The following is a 27,510-nucleotide window of genomic DNA, read 5'->3' as shown; positions in this document are numbered from 1 at the left end:
ACCCATTCACGTAAATATACGAGAAGGTGTCCGGGCCATACATTGTATGGGAGCACAGGCCGAAAATGCTGGTGGCAGTCCACGTCCGGTGGCAACCGGCCGTGCCCGCAATTACGGGCAGAGATTACGGGCCTTAAACAAGTAAAAAAATGTATTTAGACATATTGCTGGCCATTTCTTTTAAAAGGGGTGTCCCCACTTCAGACATTTATGTCTGAGAAGTAGGGTTTCCATCTATTAAGTGATCAGGAGTTTGGCATTTTAAGGTGGCCCACTGGCAACGGCATTTAAGAGGAGACAAAGGGAAGGGGCGTCTGCCTTGTGTACGGGTCTTTTCATTGACGTCTATAGAAATAAAAGAAACGGCTAAGCCAGTGCTCTAATGCAGGAACAGCAGTAAGCCAGTGCTATCTTCCACTTCAGGAATTTTTCATCATTTTTATAAATGGCTTCTCAGCCTCAATCATAACCTAAGACCCAGTATGTAATACGACATTGAACATCTGGAATGTCGGTGAGACCTTTCGGAACATAAAATTGAGATTATGAATGAATGACAGAGCCCTTGCTGAAATGTTCAGGCTAAAAACAATGTTCCTGACTAGGTCTATGTTTTTGTGTTTTCATACCTGTTCTAGTTTTTACATCAAGCCCTGACCAATAGTAAATATTTCTGTCATAAAGTTTCCATATTTCAAATTATTTTTCTAAATTAGATGTCATATAGTGGTACTGTCATTCAGAATGTTTATACAGCTCCTAGAAAAACAACTAAACATGACAAGTGAAGAATTAGGCTGGGTTCACACGACCTATTTTCAGGCGTAAACGAGGCGTATTATGCCTCGTTTTATGTCTGAAAATACGGCTACAATACGTCAGCAAACATCTGCCCATTCATTTGAATGGGTTTGCCGACGTACTGTGCCGACGACCTGTAATTTGACTGCCTCGGCAAAGAAGTGCAGGACACTTCTTTGCAACGTAATTTGAGCCGTTCTTCATTGAAGTCAATGAAGAGCAGCTCAAGATTATGAGCGTCAAAGACGCCTCGCATAATACGAGGAGGAGCTTTTACGTCTGAAACGACGCAGCTGTTTTCTCCTGAAAACAGTCTGTCTTTTCAGACGTAAAAGGAAGCTAGCGTGTGCACATACCCTAACAGGTACAAAACCTTAAAACCACGAACAATTTTTTTACATTTTTTTTTTAACTTTTTGAATTTTTTTAATGTCTTTTCAATAGACATTAGTCTATGGTCCTAATACCAAACTCTCTCACATTAAAGGGCTAATATAGTTAGGTGAATGCATTTTTGTTTTTCAAAGACCTAGGAGCACAATTGGTCAAGTACATCTGAAATAAGATGCCTAAGGGTATGTTCCCATGCTGGAGATTTCATTTTTCAATCCCAGAAATTTCTGTGTCTGAAAAATGAATTCCATATATCCTAATGGGGTTGTTTCTGCAGCATGTGCATAGATTTCTGTAAGCCCCATTTAAAGTCTGTCGTGTGTGAATATATCCTTACAAGTCCTGGGTTGACGACTTCTCCCTTGCACACCATTTTATAGTTTACAAATAGATAATGCTTACTGAGTAATTATTGCATTACTTATTTTTCACTGATCCTGAGTTATAGCCTGCATTATATTCCAAAACTGTATTCACAATTTTAATGTTCATCATTGGAAACAATCAGCATTTGTTGATAGACTAAGCTAAGCTGGACTCCTATACTGCAGTAGCACAGCTAGATTTTCCTATATCAGATCACTGTACAGTTCCTGGTGTAAAGACTATACTGCCCAGAATGAAAATTACCAGAGCGAGTTCTGTGCAGTCAGCAAGAAATGCTGAGAGATTTCAGCTCTGAAGCCTGAGGAATGATTAATGCAACTCTGCACTCTGATAAAAGCTGTCTCAGGATCAGTACAAAATAAGTCATGTAATGTTTTATAATGTTGCAAAGTTACTACAATTATAATGTAGAACAATTCTATAAAGTATGTAAACTGTGAAATGGTATTTAAAGGGGGACATGTACATTAAATATTATTCAGCAAACAACGCAGTCAAATGCAACAGTAAAAATGCAATTATGGGATGTTGGTCTTTAGTGGCAGCATTAAAAAAAAAATCACCATAAGAATGTTCTATGGACAGACTCATTTAGGCTTGGGGCTAGTGCCAAATTATAGGGCACATGGGCACGTGCCCTGGAGCCCCCACCACTTTGGGGTCCTAGGGGGTATCCACCACCCTTATTGATGGCAGTTTGGTGATCCTATCTAGTCGAGGAGCGGTAGAGAGGTGGCGATGCACTTGTGAGGCTCTCTCTTAGAAGTTTAGGGGAGTCGCTGTCTCCATAACACCAATGGTCTTCCGTGGAGAGGGTCAAATGCATATTGGGCCACCATTTGTGGCTGTGATAAGGGGTCAGGTAGGGTTCAGGTCTTAGAAGTGGTATGTGAGCTCCAACCAACTTTAATTAAGCCCTGATTGAGACATTTGGATTAAAGAGGAGAACATATTTATGGACAGCTTTATGCCTTCTAGTGGAGGTAAAGTAACAGTATGGAGCTGCTTGTAAGGTGGGAAGTATACACAAATACAAGGAATAATGCAGGTTACATTTATCATGTCATCCTTGCAAAGTGATGGATTGGTACAAATGTTATCATAAATCAAGCCAGCTAAAAGATGACCAAATCCAGACTCAGACCAAAGGCATTGCCTGGCAACACCCAAACACTGGAGCAACTTTCTAAACTATGCAAAAACTATTATATAAAGAAATAGTCATGTCTGCTGAAGTACTTTCTTTGATGGGCAGGCCGACACAATCACCAGATTTCAGCCCTTTGGTGGTGTTTTAAGATGAGCTTTACTATCAGTCTAAGGAACAATCCCCTACTAGACAGTCATACCACTGGAAGAGCTGCAAAGGTTGTGGATTAAAATATTCCTGGAATTCCCTCAATGACGGCTAGAATGTCAAATGTCGACAGCAAATTTAGGATTCTTCCAATTTAACTGTTAAATAAAATAAATAGAATTTGTTGTGACAATGTTAATTTATTGAGTAAAAAGTATTTCATTAACAAAGAAATGTGTTAGTGATTAATGTTTATATGCCATATAAATGTAGCAGAGCTAAATCCATCGTGTTATCTGCTGGATTATCCGAGTCTCATGAACATCAATTATGGACCCTTACCAGTTAGGTGTAGTACGGATCCGTTATTATGCGCTAATGTTATCCTACATAGGTTTCTATACTTTAGTATTTTTAAATATAAAATCTATACTGAACACCGTATGGAAAAATACAGACAATAAAACCGAATCATATGAAATTGTAAGTAGTGCAGTTTGCACATCTGTACAGGGGACCATCTGGTGCCGTATTTTTCACACTGTCTTGTGTATGAGGCCCAACCTGGTGTATATCACAATGTGCTTCTTCTTCTATTATATTTGTTTAAAGTGCTGGTAAAAGTGTAAATTTGTTTCCCGTCTCGCAGGCAGCATGGGGTGGAGGACTGCTGATGTCGAGAAAACACAGATGCAAGTTAAATGGTGTTGACAGGTATGAACCATTTGTTTGTCCATGTCAGGCACATTTTCATACACTGCTGACGGCAGCAACAAAAGTGCAGTATGAAACCATTTACTCGCATACAGCAAGGACCGTCTTATTTCCTTTGGCAACTTCCAACTCATTCATGTCACTGGGCTTTTGGAAAGGCTACATGGTGACATTTCCTCTAGCCACCACCGCTCTGACTCCATAGATTCTCTTTCTCTCTCTTCCCCAGCACTGATTTTGGGAACAGAAAGAATTAATTGGAATATTAAAGAGTAGTAGATGGAGTAAATTGTATAAAACGTGTAGGCATATTCTGTAAGTTAGTAAAAAGAGGAGGTTGTTAAACTAAGAGAATATCCAAATGCCAAAGGAGGGATCTTGCTAAAATCTGCAGAAAGTTGCTCCATGGAAAACATAGCATGAGCAAGATATATAACAATATCTATCTATCTATCTATCTATCTATCTATCTATCTATCTATCTATCCATCCATCCATCCATCCATCCATCCATCTATCCATCCATCTTTAGAGTACATTTTTATTTAATCAGATGACAATCAGACCTGACATCTACCTAAACTATCTGTTATTTTGGATTATCAGAAGTTCACTAAAAGGTACAGTATATAAAACTCTCGTATGACAGCTCTGTACAACCTCCGAGTTGCATAATGTGCCACTCATAGTACTCTATGGAGTACCTCTGTACCTCCATTTGTCTTCGATCTCATACAGAGGTGTACAAATTTTTTTTGCTGGAATCTCTATGAATCTGGCAAAAAACAATGGCAAGCTCCATCAAATGAAAGGTATTTCCCCCGAGAAGCATTGCTGTACTACATAGCTGTAGGTACTCCATTTGCTGCTGTACGTTATCTGGGCACATGGCTCTGCTGTGTACATGGAACTTGATACAAGACAACCTTCAAAGGAAATTCCAAAACAGAATGATGGCACAACCTTTAAGGTTTTTTTTATTCAGTGGATTATGGAATTGATTATCCCTGGTCGGCCGTGTTTCCTTATTCCTTATTCCAATTCTGCGGCAAAAATAAAAGATGGATTATCAGATTTTCTGGCTCACTGGATGCCAGATTAAAGGAATTTCATGATAGATAGATAGATAGATAGATAGATAGATAGATAGATAGATAGATAGACAGACAGACAGACAGACAGACAGACAGACAGACAGACAGACAGACAGACAGACAGACAGACAGACAGACAGATAGATAGATAGATAGATAGATAGATAGATAGATAGATAGATAGATAGATAGATAGATAGATAGATAGGAGATAGATAGATAGAATAATTTATATTTTTTTTATCAAAACAGATGATGGATATTGACTTATATCTACTAAATTAGTGTTACAGAGGTTTCTTCTCCAAATTACTTTAAAACCTATTATACTTATTACTATTTTTAGATGTTTGTTCACACAATAACTTACTGAAGGTTGACGAAGCAAGCAAAATCATTTTAGTTAGCATTATTAGTAGCTATCGTAGAATTAAAATAACAATAACTATTTAACATTTTCCACTGTTCAGATATTATGACTGGCTAATGGTATTGAAAAAAACTGTGACCATTTTTAAACTTTAAAAAAAATAAATGAAATGAAGCAGAAACCTTTATGAGGAATTAATCCGAGCTCATATCCATACTGACGACACAAATTATACATCATTATTGTTAATATGACCCATTTACAAATGATAATTGCTCTACCACCCAGGGATTAAAGCTTCAGAAGTACCGCAGTTGTATGCTCTGATCTCTGACACACATCAGTGCAGTGAAAGAAGCTTTAGTCAATTTCCAAGCATGGAAAATTGGGGTGACATTTCTTTTCCTATGGCAGGGAAGCTTTGTTGTGATATTAAGATGCAGCCTATCGCATGTGGTAGAGATTGACTGGTATATTTGTATTTAAAATGGATATAATTTTAGGGTATTATGCACTGTAATTACAGCAATTTCACAGAAAATAAAGTACTCTTTGGCTGGGTGTTGGCTTCCCAGAAAAGTGTGCTGCCTGATAATTGGGCTATTAAATCTTAAATGGAGCATGGTTATGAAAATACTGTACCGGTTTCTACAGATGGTGCTACAAATGAGAGTGAATATTATGGTCTGATACATTACATAGCACAAAACACAAAAAACTGCCATCCAAAAAAGATCCAACTACTTCTCCCTAATTTACTAACAGGAAGCTGTTACCTAGTCTGCCATGTTACAGCTACAGTGGAGCAGCAGCCTGGTCATGGTCACTGTTTATACAGGTCTGTTAGCTCAATTACATTTTCCACTCCTCTTTCATCTCCTGTCCACTGTAAATACACTCCTATGGTCATATCCCAAAGATTGACTGCTTGAATAAGTGCTGAGGCTGCTGTAATCACAAGATCTTTTGTTAGCTAGAAAGCTTTCTGTACAGACACATAAACAGCTATCTATCTATCTATCTATCTATCTATCTATCTATCTATCTATCTATCTATCTATCTATCTATCTATCTATCTATCTATCTATCTATCTATCTATTATCTACCATTGCAGATGAGATCAGCAGGGAGGAAGTAAAGGGCTGCAGTAATATAAATCTCCTGCTACTCTGTCCCATATTGAAATGAATGGAGTTTTCATCCTGCAAGTGAACTAAGCTACCGAACAGGATGAAGCACTTCATTTATTTTAGTAACTCGAACTTTCATACTGACACCACTGCTACTACCATTATCCTGCAAGGTTGTTATAAAAATGCAAAATGGTTAACAGAGAGCTATCAACAAATGCCTACTTAATATTTAATGTACCTGCCTATGTTGCACAGTATATTGAGCACGTACAGGGCATCACCTTCCTTTAACTCTTATCTATCATCACTTCCTGCCATCAGACTCATCCATTATCAAGAATATTAGGTTATTATCAAAGAAAATGCATGATTTTTACCATTTTCAGTCAACCAAGAAAAAAAAAAGAAAAAAAAAAAGATATATATATATATATATATATATATTTTTTTTATAACATGAATATTGGATACATTTGATTTTATTGGTCTTCACAATAGACTAATGTTGCCCAAATGTGTAACTTCATTAAAAAAATACAAAGTCCCCTCCATTGATTTTTTTTATTAAGTGGAAATTATTCTGTAAACTATATTTTCATAATTCTTTCATTAATACTTGTTGTAAAACGGTAAACTATATTACTTACTGTTGTCAAGGAAAATGTAGAAGATATCTTATTAGGTGAAATTTGGCATCTTCCTCACCTTTCCAACAGCCCATAGTTCCCCTTTCTCTATCTGCAGGATATCTGTAAATGCTCACCAACCCCCTCAGCCTCCCAAAAAACTGCCTTGAAGGGGTTGGCCACTTTTTGTTTATTTTAAACAATGTGTTAGAAACAGCAATATATGCAACTTAGTAATATAAACTGATTACAAGTTCAGCAATCGATCTCTTACATTGTAAGGCCACGCTCCCTTGTCAGTAAAGCCTTCTCCACGCACTGCACGGCACTGCCGTCCTAAAACATCCATCAACCTCCAACACTGCACATGGGGACCTCACACATGTGCTGTGTTTTTTTAATGGCGGAGGCTGATAGACGTGTCTGGTCACATGTCCTTTCATCAGCGGCCATTTTCAGAACAGCAGTGTTGTGCAGTCTTTGGAGGAGGCTTTACTGACAAGGGCGCGTGTCACGATCTGTGGGTATGTGGACCCACTGGGCCGTAGCACCATAGCGGTATAGCAGCTGGCCAAATAGTGTACCAAGTCAATGTATAGATATAGTCCAAGCACAAGGGTACCTTTAGTGGTTCAGACAGTAATGGAGGCTCAGCACAGATGGGTTCTTGTGAGCATACACCAGGCGTGGTGTAACACAGCAGACATGACCTGGGGCACAACAGGACTCCAACTTTCTAAGGCACAGGAACAAAGGTAGTACGGGATATAGGATACATGTAGCAGGACAGGGGAACACTGGGAACAGCGTAACACTAAGGGACCATTTGCAAGACTAACATGGGTAAACACAACAACGCTCAGGCAATGAATAAATGAAAGGGCAGAGCCCTTTTTTTATAGTCCAGGGGGATCTTGGGCTAATTACAGATTTTACTCATGTGTGTGCACTGGCCCTTTAAGGCCGGGCACGAGCGAACCAGTGCAGCGATACAGAAGTGAGTGCTGGCGTCTCTCAGGAGGGAGATGCCGCCCCGACACTCACTTGTTCATGGCCACGGCCGTCGGGGACAGGTAAGCATGACGGTCCGCGGCTGTGGATATTATAGGGCGCGACTTAACAATGTAAGAAATCGGCTGTTTACAAAACAATGGTTAAAAAAAACATAAAGTGGCCAACTCTTTGAAGTGATACAGTAAATAGAAGTAGGGAGGAGGGGAATGCAGTTGCATGTTCTCGTATTATGGTCCCATCAACTAGAACAAGGGTATTTTTGGGTCTCACCAGGGGTCATAGTCTATGCCAAAATAAAAATAATGCTCAATTGTATCTCATTTTTTTCCTGACCCCAATATAACAATACAGCACTGCTGTAAAGCAAGACTGTTTATTATATCTACTTTCATAGACAGAGCTGGCAATTATAACAGTGTAATTATATACTGCTTAATATTAACTTTTGGTTTTACTTGTAGAGCCAATTCTGTCACATGGAACCCACACAAAATGATGGGGGTTCCTCTCCAATGCTCAGCACTTTTGGTTAGAGAAGAGGTAAGACTTCATAACGTCTACATAATATATCATAGGTGTTTTATAGTTCTCATCATAGTTCTTTAAGCATATATTATGCGATTTACATATTTTTAGTTAAATTCCTTAATTTGTATTGTGAAGATAATGATAATCTGTCGCAAAAAAAATAAAAAATTAATAACCAAATATTAAAACGTGTGATTAAAAGTGTACCTCCAGTTAGGATTGTGGCCATGTCTCCCACCAGAAGTTTGAAAGATATTTGACCTATCATTTAATATACACAATTAGAGATGGAAGAATTGCAATTTAGGCCGAATTTCCCAGAAGTGTTAGAAATTTGTGGCGCACGAATTACGGAAAATGGCGGCTGTTGGCAAGCGCTGGCCTCTATTCTACAGTATAGGAAAAGAATCAGTGGACTTTAGGAGTGATTCCCCATAATGCCTCGTAGGCAGCCTTCCCAAAATAAACTGCGGTTATCCCTCCCTCTATCAATATATGTTGTTGTCACTTTGACTTTACTAATGTTATCTTGGTATTAAAAACGTGAAAGGGGTTGTATACAGTTCTAAAAGATATCAGAGAGTTATAAACGAGTTTTCAGGGCAATCACCGCAAATTTAATCTGAAAGAATTGGGCCCGAAACAAATTTTGGGAGACTCTAATACTCCTCTGAAACCTCCACAAATAACTTAGAGACTCTCCTTCGGACAAACAACAGTAAATTGTTACGATGGCACTTGGCACAAAAAGCTCTGAGGCATAGCTAGTACCCAATACTGGTCTACTGATTTTCACAAGACTCTGTTCAAGCTTGAATTATTGGTTCCAACCAGGTTTCTGGTATTTTTGATGGCAAGAATAACGACGTTTGTAGCACTTTTTATAAAAAATACCAGAACCTTGATGGAAACCTGACAGACCCTATTATACATCAATGGGATCCATAAGGATCTGTTTGAAAATGAACCCAGCAGCACTGTCTTGGCTCCATTATAAAAAAAGACCATGACACTAGTGTGAACAGAGCCTTACAATACACACTTCTTCGGCATTGAATATTCATTTTCTAGTAACATTCATATTTTAGTATGATAGATGTTATTTTATGTGTCTCTTCAGTAAAGGTGGAAAAAATAAGACTATACTAAACTATAATTGAGTGAAATGGTTTGTCCACAATTGCAGTCATTATATAAGCACTAGAGTAAGCCTTACAGGACATTGTTAATGGTACAAATTTAAAACTAATTGTCAGCTCTTGCATCATGGAGTCTACAATTTAGTAGTTATCATATGTTCTTTGAATTTCTGGTGTTGAAAATGTGTCAACAATAATCTTCTGCACTAGCCACTTATATTATTTTAAATATGTTAACTTGACATATTTTTTGAAAAATATTGCCCATATAACATTGGAATAATCACATTAATCTCTAAAAAATGTTGTGTAAAGTTTCTATACATAAAAATCCTAGTACAAATATACAACTTTTCAATTAAAGAGGTTTTTCCATCATTCGATGTGATACCATCACCATCCCTACATTGTTAGGTTCAGTGGGGAGTCCCAGAGGTCGGACTTTCACCAATTATAATGCTATGATACATCTTAGCGGCATGCCATAACATTATAAGAAAGGAATACCCATTTGAAGAACAAATAACTAGTCTGAAGATTTCTCTTATTTTGGACATATTATGAGAGGTCCCAGTTTTTGTTTTGTTTTTTAAAAGGCCAGTATGAATTAGCGAGTTAAAGAGAAAAGAGGAACAGGATAAATAGGAAAAAGACGGATGGATACAATCAAATAAACCATCAACATGACAATAAAAAAAAAATAATATAATTTTTGTTTTACTTTACATAAAATGTAAAATCCTTGCCCAATTAAATTATCAAGGAGCTTATACAATAAATTTATCATAAGTTCATCATTATAAATGTAGTTTCACTTTTCACCTTGCCAATGAAAAATCTTATGGGGTATGAGCACCTCTGCATTAATTTTTGTTTATTTCTCCATTGCATCTCAAATAAAAAAAACAAAAAATGAAGCAACTTTGCCAATGGTCTTCATTAAAAGTTACCTAACATTTTGTGTCTACAACACCTACGTGTCTCCATGGTTACAGACTACAAACTAACCCTGTGTAGTCTGATCCTGCAGTCATCTGATCCCTACTTTGTGCTAATGTACATTTAGGAGTCTACCAAGAAGTAGAGTACCGATAGAGAAAGTGACATTGCATGGAGACATATAGGTCTGCATCGGAGCTGTAGACACGAAACAGTAGAATATTTTAAAATCAAGGCTATTTGCAAAATTGCTTTATTTTGTTATTTTAGGTGCATAGAAACCATAACAAAATGGTTGCAAAGGTGTATATATCTGTTATTCTTATAGATATTCTTATGTCCTTGTAGACAGAACATTTTGGAGAAATATTGTCAGTGGGTGTCAAATCAACCTGAAAGCAATAATAATAATAATAATAATAATAATAATAATAAGGTCATGGGCCTCTTATTAACCACTGTTGGCAATTATTTATTTAGTTTGGATTAATAAATTGCCTTTGAGGAACACCTATCGCTTCCATTTTTTTTTTTGCACTTTAACTTTAAGGAGTATTGCACCTTACTAAGAAGCTATATACCCCTTCTGCCTATGGGCACTTGAACACTGCCCTGGTGCCCAAACGGTCAGTCTAGCCGTGCTCTGTATACTTCTGAATATCCTTTATTGGTTGTAGTATTTTCACCTGATTTTATTAATTTCTGTACTCTGCAGGGGTTAATGCAAAATTGCAACCAGATGCACGCATCCTACCTCTTCCAGCAAGACAAACATTATGACCTGTCCTATGATACTGGGGACAAGGCTTTGCAATGTGGACGTCATGTAGACATTTTTAAACTATGGTTGATGTGGAGAGCTAAGGTAAAGCTTAATCAAATATCTAAACAATTACTGATTTTTTTTATTACAAGATACTTTATGTTACTTCAGTTTTTTAACATAATGTTTTCATAATTCATTCCATAAGTGAGTTAAAAATGTACAAAAAAAATTAAATGTATTTCAATTTCTGCTATGGTTACATCTGTTTGTATTACTGAGAAAATTGGGCAATGCATACTAACCAACTGTCCGATAACCACGTTCTATCCAGCTATCTACTGAGAGTGAGTGTGTGGAATTTTAGTTAGCCATGTGTTTAGCTGCTTTAGCTGGGAGTTAGCTGCTCCTTGTAGGATAACTAAGGAAATAGCATATACTCCGTTCAGCCATAAAACTAAGGGTACGGTCCAACATAGTGGCATCCACATGCTGCCGAAACTCTGCTCACCTGCGGTGGCAAATGGCAACATGATATTGCCGGGTATTACGCGGAACTGTACCCTAAATCCGCTGACAGGTGAAGTAAATAACATTGATTATCTCGTTACAATGGCACCTGTAAAGGTATTGCATATATTAGGAAGCACGTGATCACAGTTCTTGAAGTTGATGTGTTGGTAGCAGAAAAAATGGTCAGGTGTAAAGATCTGAGCAACTTCAAAATGGATCAAATTGTGATGGCTAGATGATTGGGTCATAGTATCTCGACATTGCATGTCCTGTGGGGTGCTCCCAGTATGCAGTGGTTAGTACCTACCAAAAGTGGTCCAATGGAGTACAACAGGCGACAGGGTCATAGATGCCCAAGACTCATTACTGCACATGGGGAGCGAAGGATAGCTCTCTGGTCTGATCCCAAGGAAGAGCTACTGAAGCACACATTGCTGAAAAAGTTAATGCTGGATATGATAGAATGGTGTGAGAACACACAGTGCAACACAGCTCACTGCGTTTGGGGCTGCATAGCTCATGTTGACCACTGTCCATTGCTGAAAGTGCCTACAATGAGCCCTTGAGTATCAGAACTTGACCATGGAGCAATGGACGAAGGTGGCCTGGTCTGATGAATCACATTTTCTATTATATCATTTGGATGACCAGGTGTATGTGGGTCGCTTACCTGGAGTAGAAATGGCACCAGGATGCACTATGGGAAGAACACAATCCGGCGGAGGCAGAGTGATGTTCTGAGTAATGTTCTGCTGGGAAACCTTGGGTCCTGGCATTTATGTGGATGTTATTTTGACATGTATTAGCGACCTAAACAATGTGGCAGACCAAGTACACTGTTACGATACTGGCGAACACTGCTGGAATCCTATGGTCAGAAGTAGCGAGCGGAGCACAGTGCAGAACCCGGTGAGACGTCCCCAGGAACAGTGCTTGGATGGTGGAACACGAGTAGTAGTAAATAGCAAGGAAGTAGGAACAGTCTGGTAAAGACAGTTCTAAGGAGCAGGAGACTGGAACAAGTCACAATACTCAAGCACTGTTTGGTATTCCATGTGGTCTGAAGTAGGCCCAAACAGGAAACAAGATGGTTCACACGATGCAACATTTGCCATCTTGGTTAAGGGCAAGTTTAAGGGCAAAACAGCAGCCTCCAGTGGTAAGGAGTAAAAGTGCAGCACAATTCTTCAAAGTGTAAAACAGCGGCCACTAGTGGTAATTTTGCAGTACAACAACAGAATCCTGACATTACTCCCTCCTTTCGACAGCGGCCTCAGGACGATGTTTGAATTGGTTTATCTGGATATCTTTGGTGAAATTCCCTAACCAGTCGAGGAGCATTGAGATTGCCTACGGGTTCCCATGAATTATCCTCAGGGCCATATCCTTGCCATTTTATTAGATATTGCAACCGATTTCTGAATATCCTGGAGTCCAGGATGTTTTCAACAGTATACTGTTCTTGTCCATCAACTTCAATAGGATCAGGGGGAGGCAGGTGGCGTCCTGGAAATGGATTTGAAACAACAGGTTTCAGTAGGGATACATGGAACACTGGATGTATTCTCATTGGTCTGGGAAGTTTGAGACGAAAAGCCACTGAGTTTACTTGTCCAATAATCTTGAAAGGACCAATACATTTTTGGCCCAATTTTGCTGAAGGTAAGTGAAGTTTCAGATTCTTGGTGGAAAGCCATACTTCATCTCCCATTTTGAAGGTTGGAGAAGGTCTACGAGATTTATCTGCTGTTTCTTTATATTTCTCCTGGGCAATTGATAATGTAATTTTTAGCATTTCCAGATTCTGTTGAAGTGATTGTATTCTGTCAGTCACTGCAGGAATAAAAGTTTCTCTGGGAAGATTGGGAAGAATACTGGGATGGTAACCCAAATTTGCAAAAAACGGTGTTTGTTTAGTGGAGGCATTCTGAGAATTATTGTAGGAGAACTCCGCCATTGGAAGCAAATCGACCCAGTCATCCTGTAAATGGCAGATGTAGCATCGGAGATACTGTTCTAACGTTTGATTTGTGCGCTCAGTCTGACCATTAGACTGGGGATGAAAAGCAGAAGACAAACTGACATTTATGTCGAGTGCTGTGCAAAAACTCCGCCAGAATCTTGATGTGAATTGTACTCCGCAATCCGAAACCACTTCATCTGGTATTCCATGAAGACGAAACACATTCTGAATTATAAGATCAGCAGTCTCTTTAGCAGAAGGTAGTCCAGGGCAAGGAATAAAATGGGCTGCTTTAGTGAGCCGATCAACCACTACTAAGATGGAATTCTTCCCTTTGGAGACTGGTAAGTCGACAATAAAGTCCATAGAGATAGATCCCCAAGGACGAGATGGAATTGACAGAGGCTGCAATAAGCCCATGGGTGAGGTACGAGGAGTTTTGTACATGGCACAGGTGTTGCAAGAAGAAACATATTTCTTCACATCTTTTTGATAATTGGGCCACCAAAAGAAGCGGGAAAGAAATTCTTGTGTTTTCTGAATCCCCTTGTGACCTGCTAGTTTAGAGTCATGCATTCATTTTAGCACGTTTAATCTTACAGTTTCTGGAACGTAAATGCAGTGCTTATTAGTCCATACTTGATTTTTGAAAGTTAGGGACACTTCATCTGGTGGGTGCAAAAGAATTGGGTCGGTCTCATAGGCTTCCTTTATCTCATCAAGCAAGTCCTTGCTATGGATCACCCCCAGGAAATTGGACTCGGAAAGAATAGTTGTTGGTGGTACTGTCGAGGAGGAGTCATTGGAGATCAACCTAGATAAGGCATCGGCCTTACCATTTCGGGAACCAGGCCTGTAAGAGATCACAAAGTTGAAACGATTTAGAAACAGACTCCACCGGGCTTGGCGGGGAGACAAACATTTGGCAGATCTAACAAATTCAAGGTTACGATGATCAGTTAGAACCACTATTTGTTGAGCTGTGCCTTCTAAATGATGTCTCCATTCTTTGAACGCAGCAATGATGGCTAGGAGTTCCTTGTTCCCCACGTCATAATTCTTTTCAGCAGAAGTCAAACTTCGAGAAAAGTAAGCACAAGGGTGCAGCAAATCTTTCTCTCCAGTTCTCTGTGATAGAATAGCCCCTATTGCACAGTCTGAAGCATCCACTTCAACAATAAACGCTTTTTCAGGGTTAGGATGAACCAGTATAGGGGCTGTTGTGAATTTTGTTTTCAAATTGAAAAAAAGCATCTTGTGTCTGAGGAGACCACACAAAAGGTATCCCTTTCTTTGTTAATTGGGTAATTGGTGTAATAATGCCCGAAAAATTCTTGATAAAACGTCTGTAGAAATTAGCAAATCCTACAAATCGTTGGACCTCTTTCACATTTTTTGGAGTTGGCCAGTCTCTAATTGCTTGAATCTTGCTAGAATCCATGTGTAACCCTAGGGGAGAAATGATATAACCCAAGAACTGTATTTCCGTTTGATGGAATTCACATTTCTCCAACTTGATATAGAGTTGACATGCTTTCAGACGTTCCAACACCATTCTCACATGATTCTGATGTTCTTCTGCAGAATTAGAAAAGATTAATATGTCATCCAGATAGATGACTACGAACTGATCTAACAAGTCCTTGAAGATATCGTTAATAAAATGCTGAAAGGTTGCAGGGGCATTGCAAAGTCCAAAAGACATGACTAAATATTCATAATGTCCATAACGTGATCTAAACGCTGTTTTCCATTCATCACCTGGTCTAATGCGAACCAAATTATATGCACCTCGAAGATCCAATTTAGTGAATATTTTAGCTTGACGAACTCTATCCAGCAACTCCGGAATCAATGGCAGAGGGTAACGGTTTTTAATTGTGACTTTGTTTAATTCTCTATAGTCAACGCAAGGTCTCAAAGAGCCGTCTTTCTTTTTAACAAAAAATATAGGTGCACCTGCTGGCGATGAAGATGGACGAATAAAACCTTTAGCTAAATTTTCATCTATGTATTCTTTAAGAGCCTTCAGTTCCGGCTCTGCTAATGGGTAGATGCATCCAAAAGGTATAGCTGCTCCAGGCAACAGTTCAATCGGACAATCGTAAGGTCGATGTGGAGGAAGTTTATTAGCATTCTCTTTGTCACATATATCATTAAATTTGTCATATAGAGGAGGTAATTTAGGAGATACTTCAAGCTCCCCTTCAATCTTTTCGTGAGATTGTTCTGGTAAAGACTCTGAGGAGGGGACCTCCGATGGAAAAGACACTTCTTTGGTTTCCCAGTCAATTGTAGGGTTCTGAGCCTGCAGCCATGGTAGTCCAAAAATAATTGGAAAATGTGGGGATGAAATTAATAGGAAAGATAGAACCTCATGGTGATTAGGTCTCATAATTATCTCCAATGGTTCACTCTCTTGATCAACTGGACCTGAGTTCAGAGGGGATCCATCTACAGTTTCCATAAGAATGGGTGACAGTCTCTCTTGAAATTTTACACCATGTTTATTAGCAAAAGAAATGTCCATAAAGTTCCCATTTGCTCCAGAGTCCACCATGGCAGAGGCGGATATCCATTGAGAATCAATTCTAAACTTGATGGGAATAAAGCAATGAGTGTCTTTGTGTTCTTTTTTAATATTGGGTGCTGTGCAGGAGACTGAATGAATGAGTGCATGCACTGGTGGCACTTGTTCAGAAGAAACAGATTCTACATCAGAGAAGTCATGATCTGCTACTACCGCCACCATCTTGCGTTGACGACATGGACAATTGATAAGGAAGTGATCAGTTTTACCACAATAGAAGCATTGATTTTCTCAAAACCTTCGTTCTCTTCTGTCGGCACTTTCACGCTTTTGTATACTGTCAATTTGCATAGGTTCAGCTTGGTGTTCTTGGTAATTCTTTGTTTCAGAGTCTCTAGGAGTGGGAGCTGGAGCAGACGAGTAATAGTTATTATTACGGGACCAGGTAGAACCCGATTTTTCTTGTCGACGCTCTGACAGCCGAGTGTCTATTCGAATACAATGGTGTACAAAATCATCAAACTCTGTGGGAGCTTCAGCCCGTGCTAACTCGTCCTTAAGTGCACTAGATAGTCCTTTTTTAAAGAATGTTAATTTTGCAGCATTATTCCACTCAGTATCCATCACCCACTGTCTGAAATCTGTGGCATATTCGGCAACAGAGCGTCTGCCCTGACGTAGAGCCATCAACGCTGCTTCTGCTGTAGTACACCGGTTAGGATCATCAAATACTTGGCTCATGGCTGCTAGGAAGGCATCCAAGTCATCAAGCCGAGCATCGTTGGTTTCAATAAGAGGGCTTGCCCAGGCTACAGCCTTATGTGTCAGAAGCATAATAATACACAGCACCTTTGAATTATCAGTAGGGAAGTGAGCAGGATGTGCACCAAAATATAACTTGCATTGGTTTATAAATCCACGGTATTTGTCACGATCCCCACCAAACCTGAATGGTGGAAGCGGCAGGGTAGATGAAGAGGCTGTGGTCACAACTCGATTCTGAAGTTCCCGGATCAGCTCTGCTTGCTGAGCCACCATGCCTTGTAAACCCTGTGTAGCTTGTCCATAAACTTGAAAATCATGGGTTGTTTGATTTTCAAACGCCAAATATTTAGTCTTTAAAGTTTGCATGTCAGCAAAGATGTTAGTAAGCAAACAGTTCATATTGTTCACACGAACCTCCAAGCTTGCTTCTCTGGCGGATTCCATGGAAATGGCTTGAGTATCCTGTTACGATACTGGCGAACACTGCTGGAATCCTATGGTCAGAAGTAGCGAGCGGAGCACAGTGCAGAACCCGGTGAGACGTCCCCAGGAACAGTGCTTGGATGGTGGAACACGAGTAGTAGTAAATAGCAAGGAAGTAGGAACAGTCTGGTAAAGACAGTTCTAAGGAGCAGGAGACTGGAACAAGTCACAATACTCAAGCACTGTTTGGTATTCCATGTGGTCTGAAGTAGGCCCAAACAGGAAACAAGATGGTTCACACGATGCAACATTTGCCATCTTGGTTAAGGGCAAGTTTAAGGGCAAAACAGCAGCCTCCAGTGGTAAGGAGTAAAAGTGCAGCACAATTCTTCAAAGTGTAAAACAGCGGCCACTAGTGGTAATTTTGCAGTACAACAACAGAATCCTGACATACACCTCTTCATGGCATTGGTATTTCCCTAATGGCAGTTGCCTCTTTCAGCAGGATAATGCCCCTGCCACACTGCAAAAATCGATCAGGAATGGTTTGAGGAACATGACAAAGAGTTTAAGGTGTTGACTTGTCCTCCAAATTCTCCACATCTCAATTCGATTGAGCATCTGTGGAATATACTGAAAAAACAAGTCTGATCCATGGAGGGCCCACCCCACAACTTAGAGGACTTAAAGGATCTGCTGCTAACATCTTGGGGCCAGATACCACAGAACACCTTCAGATGTTTTGTGGAGTCCATGACTTGAACTTGACGGGTCAGAGCTGTTTTGGAGGCATGAGGGGAATATACATAATATTAGGCAGGTGGTTCTAAAGTCATGGCTTAACGTTGTAGATCATAAATGCAGCCTTAGCTTGAACTTATCATTAACTTGATCACTTAAACAGAACATGAGCTACGCTGTTTCCGTAGCTCCCAAGCTCTGGAAATAGCGCAGCTCGCTGTGCTAGGCTGTTTCTGTAACTTCTATTTACTTCTATGGGACTACCGGAAACAGCGTAGCAAAATGTGCTTGGCTGGTTCCAGAAAACCCAGCCACCTCGTAACTCAGTGGCTGGAGCTCAGCGACGGTGGCAGAAGGTAGGATGGGGGTCAGGGGACCCTGTTCTACATATAAGGTTAGGTCCCAGAGGTAAGACCCGCATCTATCGGACATTTAAGTCATATCCTGTGGATATGCCTTATATGTCTGAAATGGAACTACACCTTTAAGTTTGTATGTATACTGTAAAGTGATATTTCTTAATGTTTTGAGCATGAAAGAAAGTATTAAGAGGTTGGAAAATCATTTTATTTTTATAATAAAAACACACTACACACACTAGGACCAATTTCGTAGGAAGCCATTAGCCTTTCAGTGTGTTAAGAAACTAGGGGAGACCCACACAAACATGGGGAGAACATACAGACTACAAACTGCAGATGTTATCCTTGGTTGGATTCGAACCCACAACCCCTGCACTGCAAGGCCACTGTGTATTCCTTTAAAAATATGTGAGAGTAGTATAAAGTAAATCTACACAAGGTCAATAATCTGGAAGAAAAGTTTTTTTTTTTTTTACTTTCATTGTTTTTTTTTATCTTCATTTTAAACTTTCTACAAGCAGCAACTTTACTATCCCTTTATTTTATTATATATTTTTAAACTTCTACTTAATTTTCTATTTCATTTCTCTTCTAGGGAACCACAGGATTTGAAGTTCAGATTGATAAATGCTTAGATCTTGCAGAATATCTATATAATAAAATAAAGAACCGAGAAGGCTATGAAATGGTGATTGAAGGAAAGGTATGTTTTTTGTATCTCATTTTGTCACTATAAGAAGCCAAACAGACAGTTATGTACTATCACATAAGTGAAATAATGGGGTCCCCTACAACTGGATCTTCTTACCTTACTCCTAAGCACCACAGTGATACACATTAAACCCCTATTATCCATACATTAACAGTATTAGATAATGGCACAATATACGATCATATCTCCAGTGTCCCACATGCATATTTTTGAGCCAAAAATGATGGAAATAGAGTCAATTAGAGGAAAGTACAGAAGGAAGGCACTATCTTTGGAAGTACGTTCTTTTTCCTATTTTTTTGGTAAACACGTATTGCAAGAGGTTTTGAGCACATTGTGACCTGTAGTTCACATGAATATACCAGTAGTGAGTAGGCTTTTGTTTGAAAAAAGGTTACCAAATATTTTCCCAGAGTTAGTCATTTACTTTAACTAATACTTCTTACAAATGGTAGGGATGTATTCAACATTTAAAGTATTTGTTCACCCGGGCAACCAATTTTCTTTTCTAACGACGTTAATGCGCCTAAAAATTACCTATAGCTCCTATGCAGGCTTATGTGTCTCCATGGTTACAGACTACAAACACCCCCCCCCCCCATAGTCATACTCTCTTCCATCTGTCCCCTACTTCTTATTAAGCTACCAAATGTATGTTAATAAGAAGTTCGGGAAAGATGAAAGGGGGTGTGACTGCAGGATCAGACTACACAGGGTTTGTTTGTAGTTTGTAACCATGAAGTAACATAGGTCTACATAAGAGCTGTAGATGCAAAACTGTAAAATAGTTTTAATCGAGACAATGCGGTAGGTGTACTACTGTGTGTAAAATTGGTCAAAAAATGTGTCAAATTTTGGTGCAAATTGGTGCAATTTTGATATTTGCTCCTTACTATAAACTTTTTTAAAGCGTTTGAAAAAGGTTGTGTGGCTTTTACAGAAAAGAGCATGGTTCAAAAATGCGCCAAAGAACTGGCACAAAATTCTGGAGCAAAATATTTTAATGGCTATGTCCAGTTACAAAACCGTTTTTATTGTCCCAATGAATTAAAGTGAAATATGACGCAACTTTGCAATTGGTCTTGTTTTAAGGTCAACAGATGGGAATAGATAGAAGGGAGTATGACTGCAGGATCAGAGTACACAGGGTTTTCTGTAGTCTGTTTCCATGGAAATGCATAGTTCTGCATAGGAGCTGTATACTCAAAGCAAGAGGAAATTTCTATAGACCTATTGCAAAGTTGCACCATTTTTCCATTTTCACATGCAATTTATTTGTGAAGGTGAACATAGCCTTTAGTTTCAGCAAATTTTACAGCAATAACCAGTGACTATAAAAACACTACAGTACCAGTATTGAACATGCACTAATCTGTGGGCACAATACAGTTACGAGTGCTATTCAAACATCCTATTGGAGAGCCATAATATTAATAGAATTGTACACAATATAAAAGATTAATATACCATTATATCTGGGCAGATCCGGCAGTGTCATGCTTGGTTCACCACTGGCTGCATGTATTGTCTGATTGTGGTGGTCTTAAGCCGTTCAGTAGCCCAAAAAATGTGGAAGAACCGATGAAAATGTCATTACTTTTGACTACTAGCTGACTTCTATATGTTTATGTCTAACGCCAAATGACAATGTTTAATATAGATTTTTTTTCTATATCATTCAATAGCCGCAGCATACCAATGTTTGCTTTTGGTATATTCCGCCAAGTTTAAGACACATGGAAGACAATGAGGAAAGAATGGCAAGACTGATAAAGGTAATGCAGAATTAATTCAAGCTGCCCCCTCTTAAGGCAGGGAAAGCCACCAGCCCCTCTTCCATCCTTGTAAGACCCCCTTGAGGAGGTTAACTCCCCAGAAATCATATGTGGACAACCAGATTTGGGGTTCCTCTTCATAGATACAAATAGCTTTATCAATATGGCCTCTTTATTAGATAGTATGTAGTTAAGTTTTCTTGTGACCTATTATAATATTGCTCTCTGTATTGAAGCTTCTTATTAAGTTCTATTTACAGCTTGTTTTTGGCCTTATTTTTTCATTATATTTTTAGTATGACCTCAAATTGTGGGTCACCTGTTGTTTTACCATTCAGTGCGGTTAAAAATAAGAAATATGTATATATATATATATATATATATATATATATACATATATATATATATATACATATATACATATATATATATATATATATATATATATATATATATATAATATTAACCTTCAAATATTCATTGAGAGTTAGTAGCATATTTTACATATTTTTACAATTTGCTGAACTGTGCGAATTGCTGCAATTTTCTGCGAAACGTGAACCTGACAAATCAGTTGGATCACACCTCATTGCAGAATACAGGGCTACCAACCAACATTAATTTACCGATCCCATTATACAACACATCCAAAATTGATACTGTAATTTTTTGGGTTGTGTAGAGCTCATACATCAAGAAATAAGGCCAATTGTTGATACTACTGACTTAGTCAGTATCATAACTTAAGCAAAGTATTAACATGTTTTACATTGTTACTTTAGCATTTTAATGTGTTTTGCAATAATCTGATGAATATGTACTATGCGATTAACTTTCATATGGAGGAAAATTCAATGGGAAGATAGTTGAACAGCCCAAGATACAAACATGCTCACATAAAGAGTCAGGGTTATACTGGCCCCACCAGAGGATCCTTTGGTGGGCACAGGCTCTGACACAATAATGGACACCAAAAGTCCAGCTAAAAATTCTGAAACTAACCACTTGCCACTAGGCTCTATTTTTTATTAGTGGATTCTCAAATATTATATTTTTTCTTATTGATCATATGTCTTGTATGAGCAACCATAACAACAAAGTTTCTGATGCAACATGTTCATACATGCATATATTCTGTATAGTTGAAGGGTGGGCCCTCAAGATCATCTCATCTGGTGGGCGCAAGAAACTTTAGTCTGACACTTGGTTTTCTCCACATAAGAATACCATTCCTTCTACTATCCTTTTTTTCTGCATGTCTTCAGGTAGCACCAGTGATTAAAGCCAGGATGATGGAACATGGAACCACCATGGTCAGTTACCAACCTCATGGAGACAAAGTAAACTTCTTCCGCATGGTCATCTCTAACCCAGCTGCAACTCATCAAGACATTGATTTTCTGATTGATGAAATCGAGCGTCTTGGACAAGATTTATAAAGTGATCCTTAGGGCTGGTGGAAACTCTTAGGTACTCTGTAGAGATGTCAGAGCTGTGTGAATGTATTTGTGGTGCGTTACAATGTAATTCAATATTGTGCCGTAAAACTCAAGAATAGTTGTATTTGAAAAAAAAAAAAAATGACTCCATTTCCGGTCTTGCTTTTAGATAGTCATTTTACTTACAATTCATACGTCTAAAAAAATTGGTTCATGTCCACCTTTTCATGAACTAAGCAAAATGATTGCTTCTTTATGTGAATGTGCCAACTGTAAAAAATACAGCTCATGTCATACTATACGTCCTAAGGCAATGATACATTATATACAGTATAGTATATGCATTGTCTTTCCTAGTATTAAGATGGAAATTACATTTGATATATTTAAAGACATATAATTTTCCAAAAGAGAATTCATATGAATACTACAAATATCCTATTTTATAAAATATAGATTTTATTTTGTATGGGTTACAAAACTAGACAAATCGTCAGTGACCGAAATCTTATATATGGTATTGTTCATTGACTAGATTCTTTAAGAAAAAGTTTGATATGCTTGACCCATAGAAATATAATGTTGGAGATCAACAAAGTGCTGAGTTAGTTTACATGCTATACAAAACTTAAAAGAGGAAATAATCAGATTTTAAAGGAAGAGTTGGTGTAAAGTGTTAACTGATAGTTTGTGGTAAGGAGTCCTGTGTAGTAAAAATCCACATATTGTCTAAATTCATGAACAAATCATACCAGTAATCAGAGAAAGCATGGACTAAAAATATGATCGGTAGGACTTGCCCATAATAGTTAAAACTAATTGCACTCTGAAAGAGGACACGTCACCTCTCCTGACATGTCTGTTTAGTGAATAATTGTACTCCCCATGAAATAACTATTGTGGCGCATCCATTCTTAGAACTCTACGTTGTGCCATTCCTCTGTTATTCCTTCTATAGAATTTTTAATAAATTGACAACTGGGTGGTACCAGTTGGGGGTGGTAACTGTTAACATCCAATTAGTACTGACAGAGTGACACTGTGTAGGGATACGCCCGTTTGACAAGGGGAATTGTAACATCTAGTTATCAATTTATTTATACATTTCCAGGAGGAATAACAGAGGACTGGTACAACAGAGTTATGAGAAAACATGTTCCAGAATTATTATTTCATGGGGAATACAAATATTCACTAAAATAAACATGTCAGGAGAGGTGACTGGTCCTGTTCGTATAGTAGTTATCTGGTATTAGAAAAAAAGAGTCTGCATTTTTTCCAGAAACAGCACCACTCTTGTCCATGGGCTGTGTTGGGTATTGCTGCTTGGTTTCTTTCACTTGAATAGAGTTGAGCTGTACCAACTCTTATATCTTATCCCAGACAACCCCTTTAAAGGGGTTCTCCGCAGTAAATACAAATAGTCCTGTTCCTATTTGCTAATATAGTATCTGACTCAGTTGCTTCCCGAGTGGTGATTACAGGGACAGCGGCTGCCGAGGTTATAATTTGTTTGCTTATTTATATCTCACCCATTAACCCCTTAAGGACCTACCCAATTTTAGTCTTTAGGACTACGCACATTTTTTTTTTTCCATCTGAGGATTCCCAAATTTATGTTACATTTATGGAGATATGTCACGGTTATTTTATTTATTCATAGCAATATAGCACAGGCACCTGCTAAGATATACTATTTTTAAGAACTAACAGGTTTTTATAAGAGACAGCCCTCGAAGCCTTTGTCAGATCCCAGTCTATCACCATTGGAATGCCATCGCCTAAGTTAGTGATCACCGTTTAAAAGGACATCCCCCTCCTCCTCCGATAAGAAGGGGTAACTACTGGGATCAGAGTTTTCTCCAAACTTGGCCGTTGCAGTGGGAGTGCAGCTCTGTGTTACAGCCACACTTCTATCAGTGATCACATGGGCATAACTACAATGTAATAGTAGGTCAAGGTGTAGGAACTCCCTCCGCCCGTTGACTTAGCATTACATCATGTACATAGGGATCTATATTTTTATGTAGACATTTTCCTGTTTCCCCACAGCCACAATAACCAAGATCAGTGCTGAGGAACCAAATCATATATGAAACTATATTATGAAATTAGACAATTTTTAATGCTTAGTTATTTTAGCTATATTTATGCAATCCTGGAGAATTATTTTAAGCCCCTTAAGAAATATGTGGAAGAGTTCCTCCATAATCAGATATGTTAATTTTTTCCAAGAGGCAGGAACAGTAAAAAAGAAAATAAATATACAAAAAGTTTATAAAAAATATCTAAGATTTTCTATAGGCATTAAAAGAAAGATCAGTACATTCCTTAGTTCCCCATATACATGTTCCAATATTCAATTGTTGAAACCAATATGCCTGTCCATAGGGTCAATATGAGCATTTCCTACAGATCCATAATTGTAGATGAGAAAAACATCTAAGTCCATAAGATTCACGATAGGCTAAGCTAAATTAAAATTACATAGCATAGCATAAGTCCTTTGCTCTCTATATCCCCCTTAAACTCTATTTGTTTTTGAAAATCTAACTAGATTTAAAAAAACGTACGTATTTATTTCTTAATATATCTTTACAGCATCCGGAGCTCAATCTTTCTTATACAGAGCTCCAAATCCCTTGGATAGACATAGAGTCAAATGATAAAATTCTGTCTGCCTGCAGCCACCACTAGATGGAGCTGAATTGCATACTGCATACTCTTAATACATTTCACTCAATAATAAAACAGTATGTGGTAGGCTCCGAAGCTCCAACTAGTGGTGACTACAGACATCCAGTATTTGTTCAGTTAACTCTATGTCCATGCAGGAGATTTAGCGCTCTGTATCAGAAAAACACAACTCCGACCACAATAAAGATATATTATGAAATTGATCAGAACAGAATGTTGGACCTAATAATTACATGGGGTTAAGTAGTGGACATTCACTTTAAGTGAAAATCTTTGTAGACACTTTGGGATGACCAAGCTTGTGGAAGTAAGTAATAGTTTACTGTGGCTTATTGCCTGGAGAGCCAGGAAAACCAAGTTACTAAGCAGCTTTATCCTTTTACGTTTTTGTGATGATGTCAGCTGTATTAATAGGATTATTAAATTGATGCATGGCTTTCGGTCCAGTGATGTCTGTTGTAAGCAGTCCTGGGTGAGCCCATGTAGTAACATGCACTTTCTGTATAAATTATCCTTGTAGCCTCATAAGACGCACAATCATTATGCACTGTTTCCAATACTTGACCTATGACTTTTTTCTGATAACTATGTCTTATAAATGTCTTATATGAAATTATTTAATTCCTTCTATATGTTTTATAGTGATATAGTGAAATAGTGAAATAAGTAGAATTATAATATTAATAGGAAAGAAAATATTGAAATCATTGCTCCGATAGGAAGCAGGTACGTTGCTTTCTTTGTATCATCTCACATTGTTCTCTATAAATGTTGCACAATAAGGAAAAATATGTTTGAAAGATATGCAATCTGTAGTGATAAGTTATTTTATATATATATATATATATATATATATATATATATATTTATTTATTTATTTATTTTTTATTTTTTTATCCACTAGCATGCATAAACACCTATGTTTTCCAACATATTATTTATGTTCAAATGAATACAATCTCTAGGTGGTATAATCCATTCTAGTTTCAAAGCACCTCTCCCCTCCCCCCACATCAATCTCCTTTTCATGATCAACAAAAGACAGACTAATCTTGTGAATTCAACTAATTTCAGCTGATTGCTATTCATTTTCCTCTTTCTTTTCTCTTGGTATAGAACCACTGTTGGGTGATGATGGTAACTTCTCTTTGTTGAATGTAGTCTCTATGCGCTGCAGCAAAGAGGGATTGATTACATATAAAAATACTAAGATAAGCTTATGTTAATCACATTTATTGATGAATACTTGGACCATATTCCTACAATATCGAAAAAGGCTATTAGGAGTAATTATTATTTAAAAGTAACAGTAATTTAAACAGTATTAGGCTTTATGCACATGACCGTACTATGACTCCATAAACCTCCGAGCTGTACCTAGCAGTAATACCGGATCCCTAGACTTCCCTGTGGTCATACTGTAACTCTATATGGCTTTAATTTCATATGGAGCCATACAGTGGTTCTTCTTCTGCCGAACGTCATATTACGGAGCTTTAGTGAAGTTCCAGAATTATTATTATAATTAATGCATAATAATAATAATAATAATAATACAAATAACATAAAAGAAGATTTTTTTACATATATTTTTACATATATATCTATATCTATATATATATATCTATATATCTCTCTCTCTATATATATATAGAGAGAGAGAGAGAGAGAGATATAGGTATATATAGACATATATACTATTTAGAGCACTTACTCATCCCCATAAAAAAAGTTAACTGAAAAGTAGGACAACCTAATAATTCTATGATAATAATAATAATAATAATACTTCTAGTAAAATATATCATTGTTTTATATAATTACATACTACTATTAGTATTAATGTATATTATTAATATTATTAATATCATACCTCCTTTTATTGTGTGAGTATTTATATATATATATATATATATATATATATATATATATATATATACACACACACTATATGGACAAAAGTATTCGGACACAACTCTTAATCATTGAATTCAGTCCCATTACCACAGGTGTATAAAATCCAGTACTGGCCATGTAGGCACCTTTACAAACATTTGTGAGAGAATGGGTCGTTGTAAGTCCAGGACTCTGCTGAGACTTTTTGTAGCACTACTGATGGATTTGAACTCTTGAGTGACAGCTGCAGTCCAAAAGATTGCATGCAACTGCAGCTGTAGCTCAAAAGTTAAAATCAATCAGTAGTGCTACAAAAAGTCTAGGTGTAGTCCTGGCCTTAAGTGGTCACTGAATTCCAGCGTGGTCCTGTAATAGGACGCCACCATTGCAATAAGTCAGTTAGTGAAAGTTCTTCCCTCCTAGATATTCCACCATGAACTGTGAGTGATATTATTGCAAAGTGGAAGCGTTTAGTAACCACAGCAACTCAGCCA

General features: G+C 37.9%; 1 protein-coding gene across 1 annotated transcript in view; it reads left to right on the top strand.

The window, feature by feature from the left end:
* GAD2 (glutamate decarboxylase 2) overlaps window positions 1–26,976 on the top strand; it is a 77,787-nt gene extending 50,811 nt beyond the window's left edge. Inside the window, exons 12-17 of the mRNA XM_075827527.1 lie at window positions 3,528–3,592; window positions 8,293–8,371; window positions 11,153–11,302; window positions 19,093–19,200; window positions 20,895–20,984; window positions 22,250–26,976. Of these exons, the coding sequence (XP_075683642.1) occupies window positions 3,528–3,592; window positions 8,293–8,371; window positions 11,153–11,302; window positions 19,093–19,200; window positions 20,895–20,984; window positions 22,250–22,423 (666 nt within the window). The 3' untranslated portion in view covers window positions 22,424–26,976. The remainder of the gene's footprint in view (window positions 1–3,527; window positions 3,593–8,292; window positions 8,372–11,152; window positions 11,303–19,092; window positions 19,201–20,894; window positions 20,985–22,249) is intronic.
* The last annotated feature ends 534 nt before the right edge of the window (window positions 26,977–27,510 follow it).

This window comes from Rhinoderma darwinii, chromosome 5 (assembly GCF_050947455.1).
Source record: "Rhinoderma darwinii isolate aRhiDar2 chromosome 5, aRhiDar2.hap1, whole genome shotgun sequence".
Taxonomy (NCBI): domain Eukaryota; kingdom Metazoa; phylum Chordata; class Amphibia; order Anura; family Rhinodermatidae; genus Rhinoderma; species Rhinoderma darwinii.
This window is presented reverse-complemented; position numbering and strand designations above follow the sequence as displayed.